The sequence below is a fragment of the Petromyzon marinus genome, chromosome 16 (assembly GCF_048934315.1).
Source record: "Petromyzon marinus isolate PM22_M1 ecotype Great Lakes invasive population chromosome 16, UKy_Petmar_22M1.pri1.0, whole genome shotgun sequence".
Taxonomy (NCBI): Eukaryota; Metazoa; Chordata; class Hyperoartia; order Petromyzontiformes; family Petromyzontidae; genus Petromyzon; species Petromyzon marinus.
The window spans coordinates 5,033,713-5,055,983 of NC_133682.1; the positions used below are offsets into that span (position 1 = coordinate 5,033,713).

The 22,271-nt window shown below is 44.9% G+C and overlaps 1 protein-coding gene across 3 annotated transcripts in view; it reads right to left on the reverse strand.

The window, feature by feature from the left end:
- CEP44 (centrosomal protein 44) overlaps positions 1-18,354 on the reverse strand; it is a 19,497-nt gene extending 1,143 nt beyond the window's left edge. The window contains exons 1-12 of one of the 3 annotated variants that reach the window (XM_032955458.2): positions 18,181-18,353; positions 17,440-17,513; positions 13,996-14,086; positions 12,390-12,537; positions 6,425-6,574; positions 5,492-5,626; positions 4,372-4,482; positions 3,845-3,958; positions 2,831-3,010; positions 1,492-1,585; positions 853-1,004; positions 117-172 (exon numbers count right to left, since the gene is read on the reverse strand). In XM_032955458.2, the coding sequence (XP_032811349.2) occupies positions 117-172; positions 853-1,004; positions 1,492-1,585; positions 2,831-3,010; positions 3,845-3,958; positions 4,372-4,482; positions 5,492-5,626; positions 6,425-6,574; positions 12,390-12,537; positions 13,996-14,086; positions 17,440-17,470 (1,262 nt within the window). In that variant the 5' untranslated portion in view covers positions 17,471-17,513; positions 18,181-18,353. Of the gene's footprint in view, position 1; positions 173-852; positions 1,005-1,491; positions 1,586-2,830; positions 3,011-3,844; positions 3,959-4,371; positions 4,483-5,491; positions 5,627-6,424; positions 6,575-12,389; positions 12,538-13,995; positions 14,087-17,439; positions 17,514-18,180 lie in introns of those variants that run through there. The other 2 variants (XM_032955456.2, XM_032955457.2) reach the window with 2 other exon arrangements.
- Between the last annotated feature and the right edge of the window lie 3,917 nt (positions 18,355-22,271).

The following is a 22,271-nucleotide window of genomic DNA, read 5'->3' on the forward strand; positions in this document are numbered from 1 at the left end:
AGACACCACAAAACCATACGACCACTCTCCGTCACATGTCACAAACATACCGACTTGCTCTGTAGGAAGCGCGGCAAACATTTGAACAGACTGCGTCAAGGTTATTCTCTACGTACATTCTTTGCAAGCGCTCCACTTGTGGGTTTGCTTTTTCCAACGACGTTGAAAGTATCTGCAAACATACAACACTTAATTAATTGCCCGGATTAAACTTAAAAATGGTTACTAAAGATGCGCGTTTTTTCCACTCAATAACTTCGTATCTTTCATTCTTCACGAATACAATCGGCACCAATCAACACATTTCTGTCCGAGTCATTCATCAGACGTTCTCTCACATCTCCGTTGCATTTAAATGTGTATCGATTGTCCCACCAGATTGATTTTACAGTATGGTAACTTCATTGTACCATTGGACATACCATTGGGCATAACATTACAACAGCGACAGACACTCTTGGGGAAAATGTAGAAAGAGAAATATGGATGAATCGAACAAACTGAGCTAAAACTAAGCTTCTAGGCCTACTGAGCCATATAGCTTTTTTTCAGATGCGACCTGGCCACAAATGATAGCCCAATTAAGTGGCTTATCGTGTGGAAATTTATAGCAGACAAATACTCTAAACGCATGTTCCTAATTGGAGGGAAAAACCAGAGAAAAATCCACGCAACCACAGGGAGAACACGCAAACTCCAAATATATAGGCGTTGGAGTCGGAATCGAACCCACGACCTCCTGTATACCGGGCGAGGTAGTTAACATCTCGCCACCACGGCGCTCTAAAATTCGACCAAAATTTTTAACTCGTGACCGGAGATCACAGAGCAGCAGCGCGTCTATCTGCCCACCTGTTCATTGCTTTTGCGGAGGGAGTCCCGCTGCTCCCCGCTGCCCTGAGTCGGCACGAGTCCCTCCATGGGACACAGGGACGTGGACGGCTCCGCCAGGACGGACACGGGCCCAGCGCCAGGCGGCACGGGGGACGCACGGTCTTCGAGCCCTGCCGGAAAACGTGTATCCCACGACGGCGAGGCGTTCTCACAAGCCTCTCGGCAAGTTTGGCCCCCGGCGTCGGGCTTGGCGACATGCCAAGCGCGGAGAGGGCCAAGAAAATAAAGAAATAACTTCCCCGAGAGGAGGACAGAGTAAGGGTGCTTTATGGACGCAACCGTCAAGAGTTTGCGCCGGGCTCTCGGGTCGGTTTCGTTGTCGGCAACGCAAAAACAAACCGCTCCTAGCGAGGGTTCAGTAACCTCCTTACCAAGGGCCCGTTTTTACCAAACTCCCAAATGAACATGCGAAACTAATTATTGCAACAGTACGAAAGCACTCGCGTTCCGATGGTGATTTTCAAAACCGTTTTGTTTTTTTCCTGTAATCACAAATCCAATTATATGGTAATTATAGTTGTATGGAAAGGACACATTCTACGTGCGTTTCAAGTTTTCGCTTTATTCCTACATTTATGTAAAAAAAAATGGAGGCACCTGCAGAGAAGAGCTCGGACACCCGGGCAGTCCCGCGTGGGTCGCTACTGCTTGATGCATTGCCACGTGATGTGCCACGTGATGCGCCGCGCGGCTGAAGAGTGAGGACAGGGGAAAGAGTCATCAAGGGTAGCACAGCCGGCCCATCCTCGCAGCGAAAAAACAACGACCACCGCAACCAGTAACACCACTTAGCAGCTCTGGCGTGGGGCTTTGGCAGCCTGGGAGTTACCATTTCATAAAGATGTCATTGCTCTCGTGAGTGATGGTTCTTATTATTTTTTTGTTATTGTGTTTCTCATAACATTATTCATCAACGCCAGGTCCCCAGCGAGGACTCAATTGTGACGGATTTGGTCTAAATTCAGCAACGACACAGAACGAACGACGCCCAGAACACCCTGGTGCATACACGTGCAGCGCGCTGATTTATGATGTTTTTAAGTCATAGTGTATACTTGCGTGCCTATGGGTCTGCACGTATGCACATATGAGCAAGTTTCGTGCTTCTACAGCTGTAGCTCTGGAGGAGACTCAACAACGATGCTACTGGGCGGCTGGCAGTAGTGGCCGCCCTCCAGCAACAAGAGACAGCGGAGCGACGTTCACTTAAATAAGCAACACTTCCGCCTGACAAAACTCATCAAGTTCGAATCGACAGCGGTGCAGTCGTTGCGTCTGCTGGTCACGCGAATGTCAATCCACAACAACTCAGTGTTGACTTGTCAGCAAGCCTTCACCACTCCACGTGGCTACGGAGCGAGCCGAAAAGTGTCATAGTCACTTAATAACAAACTTGGGCAGCGTGCACCTAAACTCCTAGATCGAGAACTTAACCCTTCCCCATTCCGAGGCGACTGCTAGTTGCAGGGTGGGTCCCGTTCACCGCTGAATCTTGGACTGCGCAAGCAGGTGGCGTTCATTTTATTTAGCAAGGCATAGCGCCGCTGTTTTTAAAGACATGGCACTCACCGCTGATAACTGTAGCGACATGACCGCACCCTACGATAGCTGGCGGGAAACTGTGCCACATGCCCTCCCGCATGGCCTTGCGGGCGCCTCGGTATTGATAAAAGTTATTTTATGTACACATAGGTGTTTGCTTATTTAAGTGAATGTCGCTCACACTGCCTCTTGTTTGATGCTGATGACGTACTCATACGTCATTGGAACAGAAAAAGGTTCAACTACACCTTCATTAAGACCTGAACTAGAAAATGATTCATTGCACGCATAATAGAAAGACTGGTACTAATTCATTTTGACGGAACTAAACAAAAAAAAAATAACAACTGCAACCGACTTGCACGAGCGTTGTTGAGAGTGCGCGAGCGCTCACCCCGGCCAGCAGCAGCACCGCCTGGTTCTCGAGCAGCGTCACGCGGCTCGCCAGGTTCTCCCACTCGGTGCGGTCCACCAGGATTGAGCCGTGCATGGCGCAGCTCAGCGCTGCCACGTGGGCGCACGTCTCGGCGTACTGTGCTTGCAGTCGCGACACCGTCGCTCGCAGCTCCGACATCTGTCGGGGGGGCAGTGTCGTCGATCGTGGTGGGGGCAGGGGGGGGGGGGAGAATTGGTGGATTGCAAGCTGGCTTTTTGGTTAGTTTATTGTCCATCCCCCGCATCTCCGATTAGCACGGTTGGCTATGTACATTGCAAAAGAAGTTCAACTCACATCGTATTTATCTTGAACATACATACGCATGTAGATACATATGCATGTTGAACTTCTTTCGCCCCAGGGAATTAAATGGGGCTCCCTGCCCAGTTTCCCCTCTCTTCGTGTTCTGGCGCCTAGGCCCGTCTGGACCCTGGACCCCTCTTGAAACTGCATCTCCCAACACACTCGATTGCTACACCACTGCTTGGCCGATTCACAGCGATGCGGTCAAAATTATTGCCATTCAAAGGAAGACAAACAGGCAAGACCAACAAGGTGGCAAGGGTGGCTCAGAGTTTCCGAGCACATTGAGCCAGCACCTCTGAGTTGAATTCAAGTTTTGGTAGCCACCCGTGATTAAACCAGGCTCTCAAGTGTAGTGAATGATGGTCTTAACCTAGTCACCACTGATTGAACAAATGACACTATGACCATAAATGTATGTTGAACTTCTTTCTCACCGTATGTATCAAAACGTAAATGTGGTTTTCCACTTAACGTGGCTAAATTCCAGCTATGAGAATTAAAAACAGTCGGTGATAGCCTCGATTTGTACCTACAAGATATATTCGGTCATTTTCCTTCATCTTTCTTTAACGACAATGCACATAAAAAAAAACTCAATCCCGGCCTGTTATAAATTTGCGGGATCCTAAGATTCACTATGTGCGGCCTTGCATTGGCTCTGCTTACCTCCTGCAATAGCTGGTGATTAGTTGCATTGGTATCATCTTTCTTTCCTTCTGGACTGCTTTGTGGGACATGGCTTGGCAAGTCAAGCAAAACTTCTGCTTCTGGAAGAACCCCCTATAAAGCAAAAACAAGATTTGCATTACTCATTAGATCGTGTTAAAAACGGTGTAGAGCAGTTGGCATAGTTGCCACACAGATACGGTGACAATGAACACGCTGTAAACAAAAAAATGCATGTCAATACAATGCTGGATGAAGGACTTCTAACGTGCCGGTCATGGGCATTGTTTGACCGTACTTGACTAGGCCGGTCAGTGGGAGTTGATGAAGGGGAGCCGGGTGCACGTGAAGAACCACACCTGACGTTAAAAACGGTTGGCACTCAAACTCAGCTCCCAAAGTTCACAGCGTAGTGTGCCAATCTGTGCACCACCGCTCCCCCAATTGTACATATAACTGGGGAGGCGGGGGGAAGCTAAAACGACCAAAAGGACTTAAAAAAAAAATAACACATCGGCTCACATTACCTGGCGCGGCGTGGGACACGAGCCCCGGGCCGCCCCCCCGTGCGGCCCACAATGCCTCTGCACCAGTGGCCTTGGCACATCTCCATTTCCTGCGCCCGCCACAACCAGGCCCTGCGGATTACACACGCGACACGCTAACGCCACTCCTGCGGCGAGCAGCGCCGCCACGCACAAGGTGGCCTCTCCTCGAGGGACCATTTCACCTTGACGCGAAACATCACGGCTAACGAGATACCCCGGTACCGTGTGGATCGTCACCTCTGGCCCTTCGGTTTTGCCCTCGGGTTTAGCCTGGAGTTTGTGCTCACTAAATGTTATGGCTATGATGACCGCGAGCGTACTGGCCAGCTGTAATTGCTCAGTGGTGAGCTACGCCAAGTGGCTTAATTACTCTTTTTTTTCTTTCTTCTGAAATTAAGCTTCAGCACGACTCCCGTGCACGCACTTGTAAAACCTGACATTTCGCAGAGGTCAAACTTTTCAACAGCGCGTAGCAAGGGAGACTGTCTGCGTGCTGACTTAAAACAAAAGTCAGGGTAAAATAAGTGAACAAAAACAGATTAACCTTTAAACTCCAGCAAGTTTAACTCGGAACAATATTTTTGTAAAGAAATAAGTTGTGTATAAACATCTTGAGGTATGTTATTGAGCCGATATATTTTTTTTAACTCACTGATGAAGTGGCCCACATATAATTTTAATATAATTCTTTAACTGTTTCACGTCTCTTTGCATTCACAGCAACAACACTCGAAGCCCGGATATATTGGACCGATATAAATATGGAGTGGAAAGTTATTTTATTTTTACGAATTCACCCACAATTAATAAATTTTAAATGAAATTAAAGTAAAGTGTTTTTGAGATTCCATATAAATAACTCGGACCAGTCTTCAGCACAGCTACATTTTTTTACATTGTTTATTCTCGTTTTGCTGCATATAGTCTATAAAGTACTGGATTATTTTTGCACGTTGTATTTGGTCTACGATCCCTTCCGTATTTTGCAATCATCTCAAATACCCTTTTTGCTCTGGCGCCTTGAGATGTACTGCATGGGAAGTGCATTTTATAAATAATAAATGATGATGACGACGATGAGTGAGCCGTGCGTCCCCACCAGAGACTGCGGGTGATTGAACGAAGGCTCGCACGGAGCACGATGGAGTCGCTGGGGAGGCGGCTGGCCGTCCACAGCCTCCGCCGCCAGTGAGCCTGCGGTCGCTGCTGGCTTTCGGGCGGAGGGAGTGCACTTCTGCAAGTACAGCGAGACACGGCGAACCGTTCGCGAAACGTTCAGACGCCGCCAGCAGTGGTGGCCAGCTGGCAAAAGTGTAAACACGAGAACCACTAAAGGGCGCTGAATTGTCGCCAGAATTAAAGATTACAATCCTCTGCCAATCTGCTGCGAGATGAAGACCTCCCCCACACCATTTCAGTCATGCGGGTTGTTTGGACCGTACAGACCAGTGCGGGTTTATGAGTGGTTCGGATACTTGCCACCTACGCTTACCGTAATCAGAAATCGATGTCACGTCGCTGGGTTAATAGAGCAGTGCGTTAACCACTGTGCCGTCGCTCTACCCCGCGTTTTGTGAAGTCAAACAGAATAGGAACGAGTTAACAAGGCAGGCATTTTCCACATAGCAGGCCTCGTCAACCTTCTACCCAAGCACTTCCCTAACGGTCCAGACATTCCTTTTCGACCAACATACTTAAATAATGCATAAATCAGATAATTCACATGATGGTCAAGCCAATAGTTCATGTCTCGGGGCTCAAATTTAGTCAAATTATACGTATGAACCAAATTAAATGTGATGGGTTTTTTTGTGTGGCAAGTGCAGCCACCCAGCTGACACCATAAACTCGTTACATTTGACAATCTGGTTTAATCACAGACGCCTATCTGAATGAAAAACCGGGGATCTCAGCGATGCCAATTGTCGGCACTCTTTTGAGCCACCCAGGAACCTCGTGGGCGGACACAGGTTTAAAAAGGCGTCGACGATTGCTTCCGCTAGAAGGCGCTGCAGGGCTGCCGTGCGCTCACCTTGTGGGCGAGCTGCGTCAACTCCTTGTGCTTTGTTCGCACGGCCTGCCCGATGTCGCACAGCATCTGCATCTTGCGCTCGGCGAAGCCCAGCTGCAGGAACTGTGCCTTAGTGAGCACAGGCCGCACCTCGAACCTGTCCCTGAGCACCTGCGTCGTGCCACGAGAGTGACAGCAGCAGCCGCGTCGGCAAACGTCAAAACGCACAAACGGGTAAAATGAAAAACCACGAAGACCCCAGGCGTCTTTGATCCAAACGGATATAAAATCATTCGACTGGCATCTGTAGAACCTCTGAGAAACATTATTCGGGAAAATCATTGATCTTTGAGGAGCTCTGGTCACCTCTTATTACATCCCAACTGACCTCACGATCTTTGGGATCCCCAATGCTGTTTAATGTTTCTCTATAATTCAATTCTCTCCTGCTTCCTCTATTTGGTTTTATGTTTAAACTCATCTCAGAGATCGAATCCCCCCACCCACCCACCCACCCCTACACCATTTCCAAGTTTCTGGAAGAAACTTTGTTGATTTTATATTCATGCGCTGTGTTCGATGCTTTTTTTTTTCAGAGAATCAAATTAAATTTACGAAAATAATTCGGGGATGCACATCTTCCCTTTTGGGATGTGACCGGAAGAGTATGGTAGTTTACAAATTGATGACTACCATATTATAGCATTCATTCACGTTATCTGTTTTTGTTTATTACATGTGTTTTGCGACCCCCTTCATTCTCTAACTCTAGATTACGTCTGAAGCGAACGTGAAATACACCGTCGTGCAATTTAAATGCAATGCCCACCCTGTGATGCCCTGGAATTATGATCCTTTCTACTTTGTTCTAAGCATTGTGCCCGAATGCTTTCTCATGAACACATTTCGATAACAAATATATTTTCAATAAACACCCATACGTTTCCACTCGAGATAATTATTACTATTATGCCGGTTCTACGGTACTCGTTTTATTGTTCAACTTAAACCTTAACGTTGTAATGTTTGTACACATATAGCAATAGCCCTGTTGTATTCCCAGGTAGATTTCGTACAGAATTTGGTTCTTAAGTGGTGAACGTAGTTGCTCCAATGTTTTGGAACGAACTGGTGGTGTCTTCTCTGGGGATCGCCACTTTGCCATCATTTTACTCTTTTAAACAGACAATTGAGGTCGAAACAATACAAATGTGCGTAATTGTTTTGTAAGATCGTTTGGTTATATTTACTGCATACTTTTAATATTTTATATCTTGCTTATTATAAACTCTTGCTGCCGTGTCTGTCTGCTGGCCGAGTCACCCTTGAAAAAGAGCTGCATGGCTCAATGGGTTATTTACTTGGATAATAAACTTCTGATTCTGGGTGTAATGCACCTACGCATGTTGAACTTCTTTCGCACCATACGTAGCCAACCGTGCTAATCGAGAGGTGCGGGACAGACACATTGGCGCAAGCATCACACTCGCACGCCACACATCAACGCGTCACTGGCGGCAACATCCAAACGTCATTTCGACAGCGTGGCACATGGCAGAACAATCAGCAGAGCTCAACCAGTATTGAGAAAATCCAGCGGTTATGCATCTTTACGGAATTAAGACATAAATACTCCCAAACCCCACAGAAATATCAGAAACTACATTTATCCCCAAGGGGTCTGCCGATGCAGGTGTACATGGCTGCCTCCCCTTGTACGGTCATAGATTACTTACATTGACGTCTGCATGAAACCAGATTCTCTTTCTTTGGGTAGCAAGCTCTCCGCATTACGACTTTGCACGTTTAGCACAAGAACGTCAAAGCAATTAACCACAACAACTTCATTAATGCAGGAGTACAATGCAAACGCCACTCAGAAGCATTGTTAATGTAATCACGGTTGCCGACTTAACCAAATGTGTCATAAACTTACCATAATGGGGTGAATAGAGCGCAGAATTTTAAAAAAATGAGTCTCCCCCCTAGCTAAAACAAAACATCATCAGCCATGACCGTTCCACTGCTGGATTAAGGCCTTCCCAAGCCATATATCAAGGTCCTGGGATTTAACAATTTATCCTGCACCTGCAGGTGAACTTATTTGATCGCTCCATCGTATCATATAGTCATCATCCCTTATCCAATAATCCAGTTACACCCAATTTACGTAACGTTATTAGGGTAAAAAAGCCTCGCATAGAGACCCATCGCACACTTTCAGGTGCGCTTCTGCGGCCATCTGGAACGCTCTTCCTTCCGATATTAGGAAGCCACTGGAGCTATGCACTTCTAAGTCTAGAATGAAAACTCATTTCTTGAGAACTGCTTTTTGTGTTTAGTTTGTTATCCTTCCCCTGCACCTCTGATTAGCACGGTTGGCTACGTAAGGTGCGAAAGAAGTTCAACATACATACATACATTCAAATTAACACGAAGCCGCATCACTGTGGGTTTGTGATCTGGTGCCCAATTAAGGTAGTCTCACACACAGGGAAGTACCGATTGCTCGCGTAAAAATTATCATAACGTTCACAGCTTAGCAGGGGTCAACGCGTGAATCATCGGCACGCGGCCTGCGAGTTCGCACGGCCACGGGCGAAAGTGACAAAACCTTCAAACAGTATTTAAAGCCGCTTCCACTTACGACAGTGCGTGCATGGCGTGTGCCGTACAAAAACGATCCCTTCTGCAATCTCTGATTGCGGTTTTTTTGCTTCCCCTCCCACGTGGTTTTAATTTGAATTTGTCATTGCCATGCAGGGTTGCATGACTAATGGTCGCAGTCCTGCGCTCCACTTTGCAGCCAGGCTCATTACCCACAATTTGTTTCCCTTCCCATTAAATGCCTCGTTACTCCGCTCAGGGAAAAAAAGAAAGAAAAAATTCGGCTCAGACTGCATCGCCGGCGACTGCCGCTGCTAAACGCCGTGTCGCGGCTGAGGGACGTTTTGGCGAGTTGCCGTTTTCTTGTTTTAAAACTTTTTGCCTATTTTTTCCACCACAACCGCCACGGTGGCTCTCCCACTGCCTTCCTCCTACCCTCCCCTCCCTCCCTGCAGTTTGAGGCTCTGATTCATTACAGAGACTAAAGCTTCTGATCTTGGCAATTTTGACAATAGTATTTCCTGCAGCAATCGTGGCATTTGCAGCAAAGCGAAGTGACATTTATTCGGGACAACAGGCTACAGGCAGGCATAGGCAGGCCTTATTCATTGAAGTGGCACAAGATGTCTTACCCTGCTTGCTCCACATCACGTTTGACTGCAGTGGTTCCCAAACTTTTTGGACCCGCAGACCACCATGCAGTAAAACAAAATGCAGCGTTTTGTGAAAAAAACATCGCATCTGCAACAGTTTCGCGGACCACTTCCCATCGGTTTGCGGACTACCAGCAGTACGCGAACTACAGGTTGGGAACCTGCAGCACATTCCCGCATGTCCGTGAATTCCAATGCCGTTCGTTTACAATAACACAGACATTTAGAATGACGCTTAAATACAATTTGTGAAACCTATACTCGGGAGTAGCTTTAGCATGCTATAGGTTTCGAAAATAATAATACATATGTTGCTCTCAGGATAATTGTTAATTAATGCCATTTCTCCTTACTTAAAAAATGTAATATTTATAAAAGTCACATTCAGAGCTAACAATGCCTGGCTTAGGACAAGTGAGATTTTGCTGTAGACTACCTTAAAGATTATTTCAAATTGCAGTACCTATTATCAATAATGCTGTTTTCGTGTAATATCCATTTAAAGGCCCACTTTCCAAATGACCTTTTTTTCCAAAGCCGTGCTATATATACGACCTTAAAGTACTGTAATGAAGGCATGCAGGACCGCAGTACAGGCAAATAATCTACACGGGCTCGTAGCGGTGACCGCCCCCGCCTAACCTAACTGCCATAATGAGGGCGTGACCCTGGTACCAAACAGCCCGCAATTACACCAAGTCGGTGGGGGAAACGTCAAATACAATTTCTGCCAAACGGAATGACAAATCTCCACAGCCTCCTCTCAGCTCCCCCCTCCTTTCCTCCTCGCCTCCCACTGCCGCCTTTCTCGCAACCCGGGGACAGTGCTGCTCGAAAACAACCGGTCCATTTCAGCAGCGCAATTTTGGGCAAAGCTCAAACGCGGCACGATCCATTTAGCGACGCCGTTGCTTTTTTCTCCACGGGAACTCTATTACGGTCTCATGAGCGGCACGTACCGAGTTTCGCGAACGAGGAGGTGCGCGGTGCGAGAGATTCGCGTCAGTGTCTTGCGCACGGGCAGACGAGCGCCCAGGATTATTTTTACCGCGTCTTAACGAAGGGCCCAGCTGTTGTGTTCGTCTTCGATAAAAATGACTTCTCGGCACTTTGAAATTAACCCGTGCAGCTTGTGCGTAAATGATACATCTGTGTAGTTACGTATGATTTACCACATTTTGGGAAAATGTCGTCACAAAATTTGGTACTGTAATAATGATTGGTAATAATGATATGGTATATACACTTTACAGTTATAGTCATTATTAGTTGTACGACAGTAATGTTTTTTTGAAAAAATGTAAATTGCTTCCATTACGGATTTTTTTAATACATTTTGAATGTATACAACTCTTATTTTGTAATGCTTTAAAAATGTTACATTTATTTAAGTACTGGACGAATAGCACCATCCTAAAATATGGCATGGTAACAGTGGTCTTCCCAACATTTACCGTAACAGCAGCAATATTAAATTCCATAATAAATTTTACTATAAATTCAAACAGTACAACTTAATACTGTGCCAGTAACTTTAATTGCATTGAATATGATTATAAAATGCTGTCAACTAATTTCTAAAATAATAGCGCTGTGACAGAAGCGCTATTATTATAAATAAGAAACGGCAATTTCATTTCACCCAACAGCCATCTGCAAAACATTTTGGTATATTGTCATGACTAGAATCTTCAGGCGCAGAGCCACACAATCCACGTCCAGAAAAAGACCTAAGGAAAATTAAAAGCAACGCGAGTCGGTACGGTAAGGACGTCACCGACGCAGAACAGGCGACATGCAGACAGCCATTTCAAGACCCAGCCAGAGCCCAGTGCAGATGGAAGGATGATATGCTCCGGATGCAGACAGAAAAACACAATGAGACACAAGCACAGAAACACACACAGACACCGACAGAAAGACAAACACGGAGATGGACACAGGGACCGACAGGCATGGACAGAGACAAAGAGCGAGGCAACTACGGAGAGAGAAAATTAAACAGACACAGAGATGAGAGAAGGCATGCAATGATTCACTTCCCTAGAGATTTGATTAATTTTCATAATTCAGGGTTATGATTTGATTCAACAATCAATTATTTTTGTCTCATGTTTTTAAAGCTCATTTGTATCGTTTATTATTTGTTCCATGTTCATTCTCAGGCATACGATTTACGTCTAATAGAGAGAAGGGGAGAATCAAAAAGACATACAAACATAGAGGCAAACAAAACGAGGAGACAGAGAGAGTTCCAGAGAAAGACATGAAAATAAACAAAGAGAAACAGAAAAAGACATCAGGTGAGACAGACACCGAGAGACACGGCAAGAGACACACAGACAGACACAACAACAACCGCCGTTCACTACTAAGTGGTGGTGACGTATAAAAACAAAAAAAGACCCGCCATGGTGCTTGTGCCATGCTCGGTGCACTTTGAGGCCACGTGAAGTGTCGAAGGCCCGCTGGCAGGAGGTCACGAAACAGACCCAGGTGCCATGAATCGACTGACTGAGATGACTGGCAGATGCACAAACCGTGCTCCCCTACTGTGCCAACTTTCTGCGTTTTTAGCCGCCCGGCGTTCTGCTTGGAGGACACGCGGAGAAAGAAGCGAACGACGCCTTGTGTACACGTTCGCACGATGCAATCGCGTAGGTGGACGCAGTGCAGGGTGCACGGTCTCAGGTGCACCTTGGCCCTCGGCCCCGGGCCCTACCCACCCTGTAGACGGCTTCCACGAAGCGCAGGTCGCTCTTGGCTGCGAGTTCCACGCCCCACTCAGCTAGACACTCGGCGACGGGGAGAGAGTATTCCGTGAACGCGTGGTGCAGCAGCGGCAGCAGCGCCTTGGCGTCGCCGGTGAGGAGCCTGCACGCACCGGCAAAGCGCACCGGCAACGCACAGCGTGAAATAAATATATATGACGAACACACCGAGAACACAAACGCGAACGCACACGTTAACGCACTGTGAACCGAGGCTTTGTCTCAGCCAGGTTTGTCTGAGTCGGCGACCGACAGAAAAGGCTCCTGGACTCGGCACACCACATCCAGCACACCTCTCACTTTGGCTGTGGGCAGCTATTCACAAGCCGCCTACTCCAATCTATCAGCGACCGAGAAAATAATCGGTGAGAAATCGTGCTCTATTGCGTACACACCGTGAAGGACGGAACGCAATAAACTGCCCTGCTCTGCAACATTAACGATAATAAGTCTGATTTATAATACACGCAAACTTCATGCAGTGAGTAACAAACACAAGTCAGGAGTGTGATACTCTGTTCTGTTGTGTTTTGTAATTTGTGTAAGAAACAACCGATATAAAAACGATAGGACTTTTTTCTCTTGTAGATATGTACCCAATCTGGACACAGATGTGTATCCAACCTGTGTGCCATAGGCTGTCTAACATGATTATTTGAAGATCGTTAATCTGGTAATTAGATAGCAAAGCTTTCGTGACTGCAGGGATTTCATATAGTTTTATATTTTTATTATTTTATTGTTACCCTTCTACATGACTTTACCGAAAGAACCAAGAATATAGATAGAAAAGAATAAGAAATCACAATGTCATATTGGTGATGTAACTATAGTGGCTTTATATAAATAAAAACGGGAGTGATGCCACTTTGACAAATACAATGTGTATCACCGGCACGTTACATCATTTACCTCGTGAACAAAGCTTCATACTTGTGTCAGGGCAACCAGGAATGCACAGATTAGAGACTTATCTACAGATAAGACATTTTTTTTTGGGGGGGGGGGTTGCCCCTGCCTTTAAACATTTGCAATTCATTACCTTAAAATTCCATACATTTTTTTGCTGAATTTCGATTGATAATTGTTAAATAACATTTTACAGGAGAAATTTCTTAAACATTATTTACATTAACACTTGGGCAACGGGCATAAATATTATACCGACATCAATATTAACACTTACTTAGAAATATAAAATCTGCAGTAAAATGATACGGGCAGTAGCCCTCCATTACTCAGAGCACAGACATTAATAACACTCACACCAAACTGAAATAACAATATGATGTGTCATCTAACGGTTCGGATGTATGGCCTTTCCGTCCAGCATGCCACGGGCCAGTGTTTACTCAAAAAGTCAATCCCTAGCTCTCATTCCTGACATCGAATCTATCGTCACTCTGCCAGAGGGCCCAACAGAGGAGATAAGGCAGCATGGAGGCTGTGGCAGGGCCCGGGTTTGAAGGGCGGCAGGGCGGGGGGGGGGGCTACGCAGCTGCCCTGCGTTCCGCCGCTCAAAACAACCGCGAAAGAAAACCCAACTCTCGCCCGTGCTCACCCCTCGTAGTCCACCTCATGCGGGTAGCGCAGCAGCCGGACTTCCATCTGCACGCGGCGCAGACTGCCCTTGATGTCGCCGGTCGTCATCGCTGGGCGGCAAAAGGCAGGCGCCAACGCACGCTCACATTTAGTTCACTCTTGAGCCGCGTAAATCACTTGAGAGCTGTGGAATGCACATGTATTAATTTTCTGCTGCCTCTTTGTTCTTTCTGAAAACCCTTGCCGATGTGTTTGGGACCCTTGCCGTCTGCCTCCTGTAAAACGTTTCAGATCCAATGTATATAAACCGATGTCCAGACCTCTAATAGTGACCATTCTGTTTACGGGCTATGTGTAATATTTCTCAGAAAATTCACAGCACACATCTTTGAGATATTTTGGAGCTGCAATTGATGTGAAAACCTTACCTCGAGCCCGCGCGCGCTTAATGTGTTGCGCTCGTTATTGAGACAATTTAGTGCAATACTGTACGAAAAAGGTATAATTTAGTAGAATTGTAGTCCTATTTTAAACAAATCAATGCTGCAGACGTTATAGCCTAAAATCCTTCAAATCATCCTGCTTGGATCCTTGTTATTGCAAATGTGATGATGGAGAGGGTGTTTTGTTTCAGACATCTCTACGCTAATGCGTGCTCTGACAATTTAACTGCTCTGATAATTTACAGGGGGCACTTAAAACATATTCTCTGAAAGTTGCTGCGGTCAAATGCTACGCAGGAGGCATCTTCCGTGCTCCTAAAACCCACTGAAGCGCTTAACAACTGTTGCACTGTTGAATCATTGTATATTTTGGACTGAATTCATCACAGCTTTTGCTGGAAGAGGAGCCCGACAGACTACAGCGCAAATCATCAGTGAAAATAACAGAGAGAGTATTTGGGATAATACACCAACAAACCCATATTTCAAAAGATAAAAAAGTTATGATACAAATCTTCATATGTACATACATTCACATTGACTGATTGCATTTTGTGTGATTCTCCCAAAAAAAAATAACCTGAGCACAACTTAGCTTGATGGATTTCCTTTAATTAAAACCAGGTAAAAGTGTGCTGAGATCAGAGATATATCTTTTTAGGAAGATATGGGTAAAAAAATATATACATCTTGCAACAAACAGCTCTCCAAGTGCAAACTATGAACAATGCAGAAAATAAACAGACTACTAGTATTATACAATAAAATAGAACACAAATTGAAAACAAGTATTCACATTCAGACAAACTAACACTAGATTATGGCGTGAATAAATCCATACTCTTTGGTTCTTTCGGTAAAGAAAAATAAACGATATATTATTTTTTATTTTATTTTTCTACCTACGTGACTGCAGGAATCCATACTCTTTGGTTCTTTCGGTAAAGTTACGTAGGTAGAAAAATAAGATAAAATATATCATATTGTTTTACAATATATCATAGTTTTTAAAAAAATATCTACCTACGTGACTTTACCGAAAGAACCAAAGAGTATGGATTCCTGCAGTCACGAAAGTTTCAAATCAAGATTAAATAAATACATTTAAAACTACATTTATTAATTTTTTTATACATGTTCCATTAAAAAAAAGTTAAAAATGTGATACAAGTTTATAACCTACACATGAACTTATTTTTTATTTGAGGTAGCCGTTAGATACATGTTAAAATGTTACCATTTCATGTGTATTGTCTGCCCTGTTGACCATCTCATTTATGCTGCGTCCAGCCATCAATAAGCCTAAATTAATCATTTGCATAATCTGTGCATGAATTGGAGATAGTAGTCATGCGAAATGATCATGAAAAAAATCAGTTTTAATCGATGAATAAATACATTGTGGAGGTGTGTGTATAAGTTGACTTGATAAAATAGTAATCTGTTCAACATGCCGATGCAGATCTCGCAGTGAGAATAGCCTTGAGAGTCAGCAAGGCTTGCCTGACATAAAATATAAAAATGCAGAGAATGATCTATATAATTACTCCTACTGTTGCTTGAGTAAATATGCTTGTTAGTGTAACAAATACAAAGTTTTAAAAAGTATTTAATCGAAACCATTAACACCCCCCTCCCCCCCCCACACGTTTGTTTACACAACAAGATGTACCCACAACATAATTAACTCCAGTTACCCATTAGTTCAATTGTCTCATTATTATGACTATCATGATCACTGTTCTTATGAACGGCATGCCTGGATTCCTCTGCCAACCAACAGCAAGGACTTGCCGCCTATGTTCCCTTATGCACACAGCATTCAACAACCGGACGGCCAAGTGTTCTTCAATTTTCGCCGATAAGTCGTCGCCAGCGTAAAGGCCGCCTCCTCACCGCCCTGCAGGGGTTTGGTTTCACTATATGTGTGCATTGTCGGAGGCCGCACTTAAGGCCGCCAGTTTCCCGCGGGCCTTGCAATGAAGATCGCTGGTATAGAGGGAAACAATATTGTTCCTAATAAAGTATTGTTCCTCTTCCTTCTTTCCTCACACTGCTCGAACGTAGAGCGTCCCATGTCCCGTCACCTCATTCCCAAAGTTCCTCTAATCCTGAAATGTGTGTGTGTTTGGCTGCTCTGCGCCCTAGGCCTTTGGGTCTGTTCCATAGATCTTACTTTTTTTTTAAACGACCAGTTCTGACTTTTCAGAGATATGAATACTTGCAAGGTTGCCAAATATTATAGGCATGACGGACAACAAAGGGGCCACACAAACAAGAAGGGCAGGTGGTGCATGAAGTCTGAGACAGAGAGAGAGAGAGGCCGTCAAAAGGGCTGAGCTCTGTTTCCGGAAGTTGTCACATGTTGGTCATATGTCAGTCATAAGTTATTCTAGATTTGAAGTTTTCGTGACTGCAAGGATCCATACTCTTGGTTATTTCGGTAAAGTCACGTAGGTAAAGAAAATCAAAATAAAAGAAATCACGACGTTTCGGGCGCAACAAGTTAATCACGTGTGGTCACAATTTCGAGACACGTGATATGTCAATGAAGTCACATTCTGGTCGCCTTTTATTCACGTGGTGATTATGAATGAGTCGTAGGCTGATTAAATGTTAGCCACAAGTTGTGTTCCTTTTCAACGTTGGCGTTGATGGCGATCCACCTCGTCCACACCTTGAGCCCTGGTTAGAAACTGTCGAACAGACTGCGAGGTGACCACGAGATGGGAATACAGCGAAGGATTCTTGAATTAATCTGTGCGGACCTTTTGAGTGTTACCCCCCCCCCCCCCACCGAAGACGTCGTAGGTTTTCTCCGACTTCTCCCGCATGAAACCGAACATCAATGCATGGAATTGACCAAAAACAGTCCAGGGTAAGCTGCACCATGCTGTAAAAGCGCGTTGAGACTCGATGAGGATTTCCTTGGCTAAGTAAACTGCATTGTCACACATTGCGTGTTGCACTGGCGAACTCAAAGTAACTAACAGCGGTCCCAAGTGTCCCGTGCTCTGTACCTTTAAACTCGTCGTTCGTTCGTTCGTGCATTTCTCGCCTACGCCGAACCCGACCGATCTCGTCGGACGAGAACCTGGAGGCCAAAGCAGGCGTCGGGAGAGCCCGTAACAACGCAGCCCACGCGAGTTGTTCAGACTCCGCACGGGGAAGGGGGAGTAACGCTGTTGGCGGAGAGCAGCTTAGCAAAGTCCGCGACTGCACCGCGCTTGTGCTTACGCTGCACCGCCTCGCACGGACCATCCGCGGTGAAGTATGGTCGTGCCAACCTCGACGGGCAGGGCAGCGCGGCGTGGCGGGGACTTTCGTCCAGCGAGCCGACCGATTCAAGAAAGGATGGGACCCCCCGCGGTTATTGTTTGCAACGTAGTGCCTGGGCACAGATACCGCGTCTCCTCCTCCTCCTCCCCCCCAAAAAAAACACACAAACGTCAAGGAGCCAGCAACAAACAGCACTGTCGAGACTACGGTACTCTGCTGCGTACTGCACGAGTGGGCGGTTGAATGAGCCCAAGGTTATAAGAGGTTGAGGAGACGAGACGATGGGTGAGTGGGGGGTAGACGGCAGAGACACGCGTATGTGTTATTTAAGGTTAATTAATATAATTAAAGCATCGTTATGATCTTCGCTCGACGCATCGTGCGTTACCACGGTAACCAGGCGGGACGACCTCTCCCGAATCGCTGCATCCATCTCCCCGTCCCGTGAGCCAAGCGGGGCTGGGGAGCAGAACGGAGCGTACCTCGAGTGCGGACGACGAAGACGACGCTGAGGAGGACGATGAGGAGAACGATGATGAGGTCGATGAGGAGGTGATACAAGCGGCAGCTGCGGCCTCCACTGCCGCCAATTCAAAGGTGGCGCCCGCGCGTACCGCCGCCCCCAACAACAACAAGACCCCCTCCCATTGGTCAGTTTGATCGTGACGTCACCGTCAAACCTGCGGTGCCATTGGTCAATAGCCGTTCGCTCGCGTGGCGGTTGGAGCGAGTCGCGGGGTCGGTAAGGAGCGGAGCGGAGTACGCGACGACGGAGCCCGGAGTCGTCGTTTCGGTAACGACGGAGCCGGAGTCTGCGGTGACCGCGACGACGGAGTGGAGTTCGCGACGACGGAACCGGAGTCGTTCAGGTCACTCCGAAGCGCTTTCTCAATTGAACGAAAATAATATTTAGGGTCAATTTTTTTTTTACTTTAAACTCTCGTGACTGCAGGAATTCATATTTGTGTTGCGATCGAAACGTCGTGATATTTTTATTCACTTTCTTTTTATTATTTAATTGTTATATTTTTTCTATCTACGTGACTTTACCGAAAGAACCATAGAATATGGTTAGGGTCAGTTTAACGCGTTGTAGTGAGTGGGCTTTCACGACCAATATTTACTCGTAATGTGGATTTTATGTGTTAGAATCAATGCGTCGTGAAAACCTCCACCACCCGACACGCGATTTTGGACGATTTTGGACGATTTTTGATCCCCCCCCCCCTCGTCACACGGCATCACAAAAAGTCAGAACCCCCCCTCAAATATGACGTCACAAAGCTCTGCCCCCCCCCCCAAAAAAAATAAAACATTTCGAGTTAAAGCTTTCGTGACTGCAAGGATTCATCTTCTTTGGTTCTTTCGGTAAAGTCACGTAGAATGAGAATAAAATAATAAATTGTTAAAATAAAATAACACAATAATATTCTCACGACGTTTCGGCCACAACACTTCACCTGATGAAGGCCGCTTGTGTTGTGGCCGAAACGTCGTGAGAATATTAGTGTTTTGATTTAAAGCTTTCGTGACTGCAGTAATTCATATTCTTAGTTTTTTCGGTAAAGTCACGTTGAAGAGAAACAACAAAATAACAAAAATTTCCAAGACGGAGGTTCTTTGTAAGCCATCTGGCTTCCATGAGAGATTCGTTCATGAGGCTATCCACATATACAAACACAGAGACAATTTCAACCGAGAAGATGGATTCTATCTTAGCAATCATTGGAAAGATTTGATAAATCATTTCAGTTCTTGATTGATTGTTCACGCTTACAGTGCCTTTCAGACAGCATACATAAAAACAAATTTCGTCTCCCCCCTCCTCTTTTCAAAAAATAGATGGACTAGTCCTGGCAAACTGCCATCGTTGCGCGTGACGCAAACGTTATTTTTATATATAAATAAATATGCCGTTTTCAAAATAAATTTATGCAAACCGACACACCTGATGATGACCGTTTGAGTTATGGTCGAAACGTCGTGAGAATTTTTTATTGTTTTATATATATTTTGTTATTTTGTTGTTTCTCTTCAACGTGACTTTACCGAAAAAACTAAGAATATAATATTAGTGTTATTTTATTTTATCAATTTATTATTTTATTCTCATTCTACGTGACTTTACCGAAAGAACCAAAGAAAATAAAACATGCTTCAAATCGCTTTAAACTATTGTCATTGTAGTGCGTATTTGATGTGGCGCTGCACTCTGATGTTGTAAGAGAAAACATTTATTAAAAAGTCTATTTAATCAAGCAGAACGTGTTGTCTATATTTATTTAAAGTTGCGCATTTTGATGTGACGTCACATTTCTCAACCCCCCCCCCTCGTGACACATCGTCACAAATGTCTGACCCCCCCACCTCTCCAGGTGCGTGACGTCATTTATGGACGGCCCCTTAGTTACTACTTCAGCACACACCCGGTGTGTGTGTTGGAGGGGATACAACATAATACAATCGCTAAATATCTAATCGGAACATTATGTTGCTGCTGCTGCCGTGTTGGCAGTGGGGCACAATTCATAACAAAACTTAACACGTTCGTCAAATGGCGACGTTTCAGGCAACAGCCCTTCTTCATAGCACATAAATACCAAAATATATAAGCAATGTACTGTCTCCTTCCGCGTACCTGTCTCTCTCACACAGAAAACAATCCAGGTATTGTTGGCATAACCCATCCGTCATGAGTCCAACAGCATTGATTCAACAGGCGCAAACTCTGGACCAGTTGCGAGCTTCGGTGTCTCATCAGCAGGCTCGCTTCAATCACAGCTGACGAACTGACAGACAATTTCAACCGAGAAGATGGATTCTGGCTTAGCAATCATTGGAAGGATTTGATAAACCATTTCGGGTCTTAATTGATTGTTCACGCTTACGGTGGCTTTCAGACCGCATCCATTATTTTCGTCTCCCCCCTCCTCTTTTCCGAACATAGATGGACTCGTCCATCTGAACAAACTGTCAAATCGCTCTCCGTGGTGCTAACGTTAAAAAATAACCGCCACTTTTTTCAAATTTAATTGCTGTGGTTTTCACACCTGATGATGATTGCTTGTGTTGCAGTCGAAACGTCGTGAGAATTTTATTGTTTTAAATTATGTTTTAAAATTATTTTATTGTTTCCCTTCTACGTGACTTTACCGAAAGAACCAAGAATATGAACTGACAGTTCTAGAGGCAATGATACTCGCTTCATACTGTGGGTCCGAGTTCCACGCAAAATGATACAACAGTTCAATCTAGATTTGAAGTTTTCGTGACTGCAGGTGATCCATACTCTTTGGTTCTTTCTGGAAAGTCACGTGGTAGGTATAAAATAAAATAAATTCAATCACGACGTTTCGGGCGCAACACAAGCGTCCTCCATCAGGTGGGACAACCACAGCAAGAAGCAATTGCGCCCGAAACGTCGTGATTTAATTCATTTTATTTTATACCTACGTGACTTTACCGAATGATAGGGCAGTTATACCAGAGTGCTTCACAATTTTTTTTTAAAACACTTCTGAGAATTTTCAACAACACCACGAGAAAATGTGCTTCCTCCGGGGTTTGGAGACCACTTCGAGAAGATTCCAGGCACGTGTTGACAATGATGGCGAACAAGTGGAGACTCTTTGACTATTTGAAGCTATTAACATAGATTTGTTATCATTTTGATGTAAAGCTTTCGTGACTGCAGGGATTCATATTCTTGGTTCTTTATATATTATATATATTTTTATATTTTTTATTGTTTCCCTTTTACGTGACTTTACCGCAAGAACCAAGAATATTTGTTATAATGTTGCAGTGTATTATGACATTGATGGCGAACAAGTGGAGACTCATTGAAGCTATTAACATACATTTGTTATCATGTTACAGTGTATTATTAGTTTTTTTCCCAATAAAAACGATAGTCCCATGTAAATGTTAAAACATTTTTAAAGCACCCTGTGTGTATACACACCATATAAATCATGTAATCATGCAATATTTAATTACATCAATATTTTTGATTTAAAGCTTTCGTGACTGCAGTAAGTTTTGGAAGAGGTACGTGGATGACACTTTTGTCATCTGGCCACATGGCCGGCCTGCTCTAGACCAATTCTTCGACCACATCAATTCCATACACCCAGCCATCAGATTTACCATGGAAGTCGAAATAGATGGCAAGATACCTTTTTTGGATGTCCTAATTAAAAAGAGACCTGATGGTTCAATGAGCCACTCTGTCTACAGGAAAGCTACCCATACGGATGCTTATCTGAAACCGGATTCCCACCACCATCCATCACAGAAGAATTCTCTCATCAAGACTCTGTATCATAGAGCCCAATGCATATCCGACCAGGAACACATAAGCAGTGAACTCAAGCACGTACACCAAGCTCTTAGGGCTAATGGTTACTCCGACTATACAATCCGCAAAGCTATCACTCAAACCATGAAGAAGAACCCTCTTGAGGAGCCTTTCAAAACCATCACTTTACCCTACATTGCTGGGATCACAAAAAAGATCTCCAAAATCTTGAATAAACACAAGATCCAGGTCCGTTTCAACACATTACATAAA